The following is a 10,283-nucleotide window of genomic DNA, read 5'->3' as shown; positions in this document are numbered from 1 at the left end:
ATTATCATCAGAAGATCACCAGCTGTGTCTTAGTCTCTAGTGTCCTACATATGTGCACAAATCAATACGATGCCTATATGCATCTGTCTGTGTGCTTTTAATAATCCTAACAGATATAGAGAGCTCCATTATATAGATTGATCTGTCTTTTACATCAGCCCCATTCTTACATATTAAAGTGGAGCATGCATCAACGCAAACTTACTCAATTGACCTTAATGGTCATCTGATTTGATTTGATTTGATTTAAGGTAATTTAAGCTAGATATATTTCATAAACCTATAACTGAATCCGTACAGTTTGTGCAGCTCCTGAAAATGTAAAAACTCTTGTTTCACTATATATTTTTAAAGATATTAAAAAATGCATACAGTAAAATATAAGAAAATAAAATATATAAAAAATATAGTAAAAATATATAATAGTATATAAAACACACACACAGGGTTGTTTTTGTGAATTGTGGGGACATTCCATAGGCTTAATGATTTTTATACTGTACAAACCGTATTTTCTATCGCCCTACACCAACCCTACACCTAAACCTACCCCTTACAGGAAACTTTCTGCATTTTTAGATTTTCAAAATAAACTAATTCTGAATTGTTTATAAGCCTTTTGAAATATGGGGACACTCAAAATGTCCTCATAAATCACCTTCTCGTTGTAATACCTATGTCATACCCATGTCATTATACAAATTTGTGTCCTCTTAAATCACAAAAACGCGAGCGCACACACACACACACACACACACACACACACACACACTCACACACTTGTTTTAAGCATAAATGTAACTAAACAAGAAATAAAACAAGGCAAGGTTTTAAATGTTGAACAAGTATTCCCAAATGATAGATGGACATCATATATACATATATACTGTATATATATATATATATATATATATATGTATAGTATTTTAAAAATATAACATTCTCTGACCCTGCAGTTTCGATATTGTTACGGGTTAAGTTATAAATTTCCCTTTCATCAACAACATGACTCATTTATCTTATTTTGTTTTTCAACACATCTCCCCTCTTTTTTTATTGCTCTCAATGCTTTCCAAAGACTTCCAGCTCCTCTCTACACGTTGAGCGATCCACATGTCCAAAGAAAATATGAAGAGGTCAGGAATAAGCTGGGATATTCTAGGCAGGGTTAAGACAACATAACAGGGGCCTGTCGGGGGCCGCGCTTCAGGCCTCATAGATCTCATGAAAGAGGGATGGATCCGTGAAAATATTTGGATGTTCTAGGCGAGCGAAGTGCCTGAAAGTCTATGTTTGTGCATGTGTGACTGGTAGCGTGTGGTCAGTTTCCGAAAATCCAGGAATAAGGAGAAATTGAAGTGCTTCTCAAGATCGGTTGTCCAACTGCTACTTTAGATATTTTCTAGTGAACGGCTTGGTGATGTGAGACCGAGTCAGAAATAGCAGTGAGCTGTGATTAAACATTCACACAGGCTTTTCTATCAGAAACGTGCGCAGCATTTAGTGGCATCAAAGTGACAGACGGCTGGAAAATTTATAAGATTTTCTATTTGTATAAAGATAAGGCAAGCATAAAGTTCATTCGCTTGTTGAGCGTGACACACAAATTGATCACTGTCTGCGACCTATGACCTTTCAAACCCCTGACCCCCAGCAGACAGATGGCTCTGTGGTTGAGGGGAGGAGATATCCTATTCTCAGTCAGTGTCATTGTGTTCTTACTCTGGCTCTCCTTTCTCTGTTTTCCTTTCTGTTTTCAGTATAAGCATCATTAGTCTCAGCAGAAACTTGACTATTTCTATAGAAAATAATACCACATTCCAGTCAGGCAGTACACGAAACCAGAAAGCACGTTCTTGGTGGTTAAATTGCTCTTTTAGAGACCCAGGTGTTCCTCAGCGTAAGGTCAAAACCACTAAGCTTTGATACACCCAAGGTCGACAGGATCTGGAATGGGAATCATGGTGCCTTTATGGGCTTTCTGACCTCAAACTTTGTTTGTTCATCACTTTATGTTCAATAAACAGTTGTGATACATTTGTTCATGTTTTATGCACAAAAACCTGTATCTTATTCACCCAGTGTGGTTTAACTAAGCACTAACTGCACTGAATCCGTGCACCTTGAATCAGTAATCGTAATTTAATTTTTTCCCCAAATCATGCAGTCCTATTTTGAAAGATTGTGCATTCAGCTGTATGTGTTTGCTGAATGTTTGCGCCAAAACTGTTTGCACCAAAAAGTATATGTTGGGCTAAATCATTTGGCTGTACATATGCTTAGTGTTCATGTCAAAACTGTATGCTTTGGGCTTATACGTTTGGATGTATGTGTACGCTAAGTGTTTGCGTCAAAACTGAAGTATACATTGGACTGCATTTGACTGCACGTGAATGCTAAATGCTCGCATCAGAACTGAAATATACGTTGGCTGTACACATACACTAAGTATGCGTATCAAAATTGAAGTAAACTTTTGGCTTATGCATTTGGCTATATGCTAAGTGTTTGTGTCAAAACTCAAGTATACTTCGGGCTTTAAGCATTTGGTTGTATGCTAAGTGTTTGCGTCAAAAATGAAGTAAACTTTGGGCTTATGCGTTTGGCTGCATGCATACGCTAAGTGTTTGTGTCAAAACTGGCGTAAACTCTGGGCTTATGTGTTTGGCTGTATGCATACGCTAAGCGTACGAATCAAAACTGACGTGAACTTTGGGTTTATGCGTTTGGCTATATGCATACACTGAGCGTTCACATCAAAACCGAATTATACATTGGGTTTATGCGTTCGCGTCAAAATCAAAGTATACTTTAGACTTAAGAGTTTGTCTTTATGCATAGACTAAAAGTTTGCATCAAAATTGAAGTATAATTTGCTTATGCAGTTGGCTGTAAGTTAATGCTACACCTTTGTGTCAAAACTGAAGTATACTTTGGGCTTATGTGTTTGGCTGTATGCATACACTGAGAGTTTGTGTCAAAACTTAAATATACATTGGGCTTTAGTAAATCCCCCTACATGAGTCTAACTGATTGGTTAACCTTCTGGGTACACATTTAATAGCAAACTGTAGTGGAAACTTCCTCGCAGTGGTGGTTTGGTTATCAAGTGGATTGATGCATATGTGTTTAGTCTGCACACACAAAGTACAATCAATTAGTCCATTTAAGGCTAAAACATTTGCTTTTGATTCAGGTCTAAATTGGAATAGGAAAATGAGGTTTCTATTATCTCTCTTTGACTTCACTGTTCGGTTAAAGTATATGCTGTCAGCTTTAATTTGAGGATATTTGCATTCATAAGGGTTGAAATTACAGTCTTTGAGCAAATGTAATTGGGCAGCTGGCTGTTCAGCTGTCTCCTGTCCAGGTGTGCGTCACTGCAGCTTTAGCACATGCACAAACGAGAGCTAATAAAAGGTTTAGTGTTGAGTCTAGGTGTGTCATTGGTGTCTTTCAACAAATGTGATGTTTACCATTGACACCATCTTAAATAAGGAGCAATAATGTGTAATGCCTGAAAATGCAGCGTTCAGATTTATTATATCATATTCAGGCCTAATATAGATAGTTGTAATGAGATAATAACCTTTTTTCTACTCCCACCCTGTTGCCATTTTCCAAACAGGTGGTCTGTCTGGGACAACCTGCCCCAGTTTCTTTCCTCATCCCAGCAGATAGTAAGACTAAAATGATCCTTTGTTTTCTCAAGTCTGAGTTGTTCCCTTCATTCTGTCCATCTAGAGCTCAGGGCCCCTGACTCAGTATGATAGTAGTGACACCAAAGATAAAGAATCACATTTCTCAGTGTCCTATTGTATTCTGTATATATGTGCGCTGACGCCAGTAGCACTTTATAAACAGGTAGCTGGAAAAGTTTGTTCGAGAAACAATCCGCTTCTATATACACTTCTAACTTAAATTATTACATAACACAATGGAGTGGTCCATCTGGGTGAACGTTGAAAAGTTAAATGGTCCTCTAATGTCCCCTGGTGGTTTATTGTGAGAACTTCCTCCAAAATAAATAAATAAATAAATAAATAAATTACCTACACCTAAAAATTGCTTTCTTTTTTATATATTATATAATACTAATATTTTTAAAATAACATTTATTAAATGACTTAATATATGTCTATATATAGTGTATAATTAAAAATGTATTTTATAATGTATTTTAATCCTTAAAATTGCATGCAGACTGCTGTTTTTTTACTGAAACTCAAAGGAATATTAAGGAATAACCGTCTTTGATCCATAAGACAGAAGCTGTTCTTCCCTCCGTCATACTGCTGACCATGCAAGTCATTTAGGGCCACATGGAGCATTAGATTTTAATGAATGTGGATTATTTATACAAGTTACATCACCAACAAGATGTTATGGTGGCTTCGATCTTTCTAGTAGGCTGCAGATTGATATTACTTTGAGAGAGCCCAGTGACAGGCCTAACTGGATACACAATTCCACTGAAGAAAAAAACAAGACTTCAAGACTCAGGTATAGTGACAAATGTGAAAGATGTTTGTCAGGCTGTAGGGGACTACATGGTTGGTAATATATTTAGTTAGTTAGTTAGAAATTCTTGTCTTAATGGCAGTGATTTAGAGCAGGGGTTTTCAAACTGGGCTCCAGGGGGCTTTAAGTGGGTGCTGGAGGGGTCCATGGAAAATGTCAGAGGGAACAAAGTGATAAAATTAAAAGAAAAGAAAAAAATATTGTGAAAATGGCCCATTTGTATTGTGAAGTTGTATACAGATGACCTTGATTTTATTAATTAATTTGAATTAATATTGTTCAGATAATATTTTAATTATATCTTTTTGGTTAGTACAATAGCAAAATAAGGCCAGTTATTAAAGCTTTAAACACTTTTCCAATATCTCACTTCTCAAAAAAGAGCCCAAAAGTTTGAAAACTCCTAATTTTGAATTCAGACATTAAACATTTTTCAGAAAATCTAGATGAATCTGAGTCAGAATAAACCAGTACTGACCTGACACAGTGAAACTCTCTGCTCAAGTCTTTGTTTCCCTGCCAGCTCACACACTCCTCTCCTGCTGTTTGGTAACATCTTATTTTAATCATAATTTTATTTTCTCACACTCTGGTTAAAGCTGCATCTGCAGTCAGAAATAGGCAGTGGTTTGCAAAAATGCCTCGGAAAAGTGAAGCAAGTTCTAAGAAGAGGTTTTGCATCTATTAAAATGAAATCCAGAATAGTGATTGAAGAAAATGGTTTTTACAATGACAGATTCTTGAACGTTTGAATTCTCAGTCTTGAATATTTGGTTATGCCATTTAGAAAAAAGCTACAATTTTCTTCATCCAGACATTTTGTCTCACCTCACACAGCTCTATGTGACTAAATACAGACTTGTTGTAAGGTCAAAGGCCACAGACCCTTTTAGGGAAACACTTGTCATTGTGGTGCCAGTGGGTCGGCACCAGTGTTTGTGGAAGTAAAGCAAATAGTATCAGTCCAAAAGTGAACCCTGACCTTTGACCTCTCTATCCAGTATGTCTATCTCCATTCCCCTGAATTGATCTGTTAGATTTTTCTGGATCTAGTGTGTGAGTGAGAAAATTCCCATAATGATACGTGTCTTTGAAGAGAGCTATTACTCAAGAGTGTATTATTTTTCTGAGCTTGTATGTGGAATTTGCGTTATGGAGAAGAAGAGTCTTTAAATGAGTCTGTATGCGCATCTTTTTGTTTCTGTATGTGTGTACGGAGTCAGTGGTGTAGAGACAGTGCAACACAGGAAGCCAGCATGTCTTCCATATCTGCAGAGTACAAGGACTTATACATTTGAACTCACCTTGAACACACTCCAGGTAAGCTGTGCCTGGCGGGCCGATCTCATTAAAAAAATCTCACACTATCAGTTATGGCTTGTAAATGGAAACCGGTTCAGATGCTTCATGGCACCTTTTATTGTGGTTGTCAGACATTTAGAAAATCATGAGTATAAGTGTTTTATTTCAGTCTCCGGGAGCTTGGTTGCTCGCCACAGACTTTTACGGCAGACAAATAAATGTAACAATCTGCTTTTCACGTTAATTAGAAAATTGTTTTCTTCTTTTTAGCCAAAAATGAAGCCCCTCATTCTGCTGTTTTGGATTTTCGCTGTGCCTGTACACACTTTTGTGCTTCAACCGAGTAAGTGTTCTTTGAAATTAAATTATTTAAATGATTAATTACTCATTATTAAATTATTGCCTTACTTAATATTTTTAAAGTCTGTTTTAAGGTTAAGTACAGAATGTTTCAGATGCAATAATAAACACAAATTGTTTAATTCATATGTAAATGTATTTGTATTATGGAACAAATGTAGTTTGTCTGTAATGTCCCTAACTCACAGTGCAGTCATTTAATCATGTAACTTAGATTGTATTTTTAATGTTCTTAGGTATTACAGTTGACAAATGTCCTAAAAGCAAGTGAATCATCAGTTATTTATGAGGGAGATTTTGTGTTCATGAAGTTCACAAAGGTTTATTACCTCTTATAGGTGTAAATGTGACAGTCATGCAGAATGTGTCTGCAGAAGTTGACCTTTGGGCAGAGCAGAGACTTGATCGTTTGATGGAGGCTACCAATACTGAAGAGGAGAAATCAGAAGGGGTGGAACAAACAAGAGGACAAACAGACAGTGATGTAAAAAACAAAAAAGTAGTAGAAAAAGAGGAGCAGCGAGGACAGAATCTGGATGAACACGACATGTCAGATGTAATCTCAACCAAACCCATCCACTCTGCACAGAATACAAGCCATTCACAAGAAATTAAGGGTGAGGAACATCCACCTCCAACTGTCAATCAGAATACCACTCCTCCTACCATGGCCACCGCCTCCCATCCTGTCCTGAACTTGCATACAAAATCAGTTACTGTACCTTCCTCGTTTCCCTCCACTTCACAAGGACAAACAGTAACTACTGAAACCTTACCTATCATAACCACAAAACTTCGCATTGCGAATTCAACTGCTGAGGCAATCGGAGCCATCTTGCTAGTAAATGAAAGCAGCACGAATGATGATCTCAGAGCGGAGCCCTATGTGATGAACAGCTCTAAACTCCACCCACTAGAGGAAGTGAGTGTTGATGTCACGGCAATGGCAGCAAGGGCAGGACCCACTGCAAAGGCCCCTCTCAGTACTTTTATGTTCGAATCAAAAAATAAAGCAGCAGGTGCCAAACCTAAAGACAATACGACACTGAAAGCAAAGAACAAAAAGGTCCTCAAAGTAAGGACAAAGAAGACCAAAATTAAGAAAAAAGCAAAGAAAGTGAAAAAGTTAAAACGAGAGAGAAAATTGAAGCCAACAACACCTTTGTATTTTCCCTATTTTGAAGATCACTACTGTCCCTCAGAATGTTCCTGCTATGGGAGGTATGTGCCTACTAAGGCCCAATCCCAATTCTATTGAGTGTCAAGGGGTAGGGGTGAAAATATTCCCCTAAGAATTGGAACACCACTACTATATGGTCACACGTCATCATACGTCATCTAGCTCCTACAATACACACACCTATACTGGTGTGTTTGTGTGCATTAGAGCCTTTAATTACCGTTCTATATTCATGCGCTGCTTACTGACACACACACACACACACATCAGATATCGCGCAGCTCACACATCCAGGAGCAAAGAAACTTGTCAACTCTGCCCCACGACTTTCATTAATAACAGTTTAAATACTGAATCACTACATAATATTTTACTGCGACGAGAGGATAAAATCGCTGTTTTTGAAGTAAACTCACTCTAAAAAGTGAAATGCACAGACGTGCATACACGCAACTTTCATCTCTCTCTCTCTGTCTCTCTCTCGCTCTCTCTCTCTCTCTCTCGAATTGGCAATATTTGAGAAAAGGGTTAAGCGATTTCTAATTATTTGGGGTACTAGCCCTCCTCAATGTCTATGGTGGTTATCGTCCTGATCAGACATGAAAATATTTTGTGGCACTATCGTGCAGTCCGTAATAATATGACGTTAGCAAACTTTAGCGATTTTTTGCAAACATTTCTTTGAGTAACATGACCATAAATATGAACTCATGATTGAATGTAACATAAAACAAATGATTACTTTTCGTTAAAATCTTTATTAATGCCAAAAATACTTACATTTATGTGTCTTTTTGTTCGCTCGGGCAGCCATGTTGCTGCTGAAGCTGGTTTACGCTGATATAATTCATACCCCTTCGTCTGAAGTGTGGTTCCGAAAAATCTTTGTTTGAAGGGCTATCTGGCCCTTCCCCTTACCCCTACCCCTCCAACCAAAAGATAATCGAGACACCCCTACCCCTTCACGTGAACGCGCGAAACGGAGGGGAAAGGGGAAGGGCTAAGGGGTAGAATTGGGATTGGGCCTAAATCTTAAACCAACATGCTTAATAACTGTCCTGATGCTACTGAGTATAACACTGGAAAACGTTAAGTTTATATGCTGTAATTTGACATTATCTCTTCTTTTCCAGGGTTGTGCAGTGTTCCGACAAAGACCTGGGCAAAATACCTTACGGAATTCCTTACAACTCCCGTTACATTCTCTTAATGAACAACCAAATTGATAGCATTCAACTGAAGTTGCTCTCCGAGTATGACTCCATGGAGTTCCTGGTGTTAAGCAACAACCATTTAACAGATCAGACGATCGAGGGTGCCTTTGAAGAGATCAAGAGCCTTAAAAAACTTTACATGGAGCGGAACCTACTTCGAAGCATCCCCACTGACCTGCCCATTACTCTTGAGGAGCTACGGCTGGATGGGAACCAGGTTAGTGTGATGTCCGATGCAGCCTTCAGACGCTGCCCAAACCTGCTGATCCTTAGCCTGAGCAACAACAGCCTGGGGAACAAATCATCCACTATCCCTCCGGGAGTTCTTTTACCTTTGGGCAAACTTCGGACACTTACTGTATCCTACAACCAGCTTGCCTCTGTTCCCCTGCAGCTTCCCCTCAGTCTTCGAGAACTCTATCTCCGAGGCAACAGCATTCAACGCCTACAAGGCGACATGTTCTGGGGTGAGGCGGAGTTGCAGGTGCTGGATCTAAGTTCAAACAGATTGACCTATAAAGGGCTTGGGAAAGCAGCACTATTAAATGCCAGTCGCCTTGAGAGTTTAAATCTAGAGGGCAACTTACTGAAGCAGGTTCCTCTCCATCTACCCCGCAGCATAAAGACCCTTAACTTGGAGGGAAACTTCATCTCTAGCATCGGAAAGGATGCTTTTATCTCAATGCCTCAGTTGGAGCACCTAGGCCTAGCAAGAAACAAGATCACTAAAGTGGCCCTTGGTGCCTTTCGGGTTCTTCCTCTTCTGCATCAGTTAGACATGAGTCACAACGCATTGCAACAGGTCCCACGGCAGCTCCCATTATGGCTCCACTCTGCAACATTTTCGCACAACAAGATCCGTATAATTCCACGTAATGCTTTTTGTTGGGGTCGAGGTAACGAGTCTCCTCTCAGCCGCCTAGTCAGGGTTCACCTGGAATATAACTTGATAGATCTGGGCCACCTGGACACGCTGGCCTTCCGTTGCCTCAGAGGCTTTCAGGTGGTGCAATTTTACTAAACTGAAGCAATTGGGAATCCCTGTAAATGGTTAACATATGGGTAGAAGTGGAATCTGAATTTGGTTTCAGCTTGGGTTTTCTTTCTTGTCTGGACTGAAGACCTTTAACAGAGCCAGCAGCATCTGGTACAATGATGGGAAAAAAAATCGGTGAACTTTCAGTATAGGTCAGAAGTCTGAAATTTGCAGTTAGTGATAAGGAAACTTCGTAGACTGCAAACATGTCATATAGGACAGAAAATGTATCCTGGCCCTGATCTACAAACCTTACAAAATAACATTTTGAAGTTCGAGCTGTGTGTAGTGCGTTGCTCCTGATACATAAAGAGCAGTTGTGCTCATGGGGACACAGATTTTGAGTTCGGCCTGGGTCATGACCCATTCCTGATGCCCCTTTCCCCATTCCTTCCTTCCTGGTGATGCTTAACTGATTTTATTAAAAGCCTAAATATAAAAGGATTTTAGTGTCTGAGGCCTGGATTACTTGATTTCCATAAGCTGTATTGATGTTTTACAACTGTTACATCACTGAAATGTGACTAGTTTTTAAACACCAGAGAGAACAAGGCTGTTTTGCTTGGATGAAACCTGAGACAGTTGTTTTGAGATGACTTTGTTTTTATTTGATGTTTCATAAGTGTATTTCATCATTGAAGTTTATTACTTATGAAAATAAAACACCCAG

General features: G+C 38.8%; 1 protein-coding gene across 1 annotated transcript; it reads left to right on the top strand.

Annotated features, from left to right (window-relative positions):
- The first annotated feature begins 4,218 nt into the window (after nucleotides 1-4,218).
- Nucleotides 4,219-10,283, top strand: LOC107690781 (extracellular matrix protein 2-like). The gene is made up of 4 exons (XM_016489202.1): nucleotides 4,219-5,841; nucleotides 6,094-6,166; nucleotides 6,522-7,404; nucleotides 8,497-10,283. The coding sequence occupies exons 1-4, from the start codon at nucleotides 5,695-5,697 to the stop codon at nucleotides 9,596-9,598; spliced, it is 2,205 nt and encodes a 734-aa protein (XP_016344688.1). The 5' UTR covers nucleotides 4,219-5,694; the 3' UTR covers nucleotides 9,599-10,283.

This window comes from Sinocyclocheilus anshuiensis, unplaced genomic scaffold (genome assembly GCF_001515605.1).
Source record: "Sinocyclocheilus anshuiensis isolate Anshui unplaced genomic scaffold, SAMN03320099.WGS_v1.1 scaffold641, whole genome shotgun sequence".
In the NCBI taxonomy this organism is placed as follows: domain Eukaryota; kingdom Metazoa; phylum Chordata; class Actinopteri; order Cypriniformes; family Cyprinidae; genus Sinocyclocheilus; species Sinocyclocheilus anshuiensis.
The sequence above is the reverse complement of the archived record's forward strand: the minus strand, read 5'-3'. Positions and strand labels throughout refer to the sequence as shown.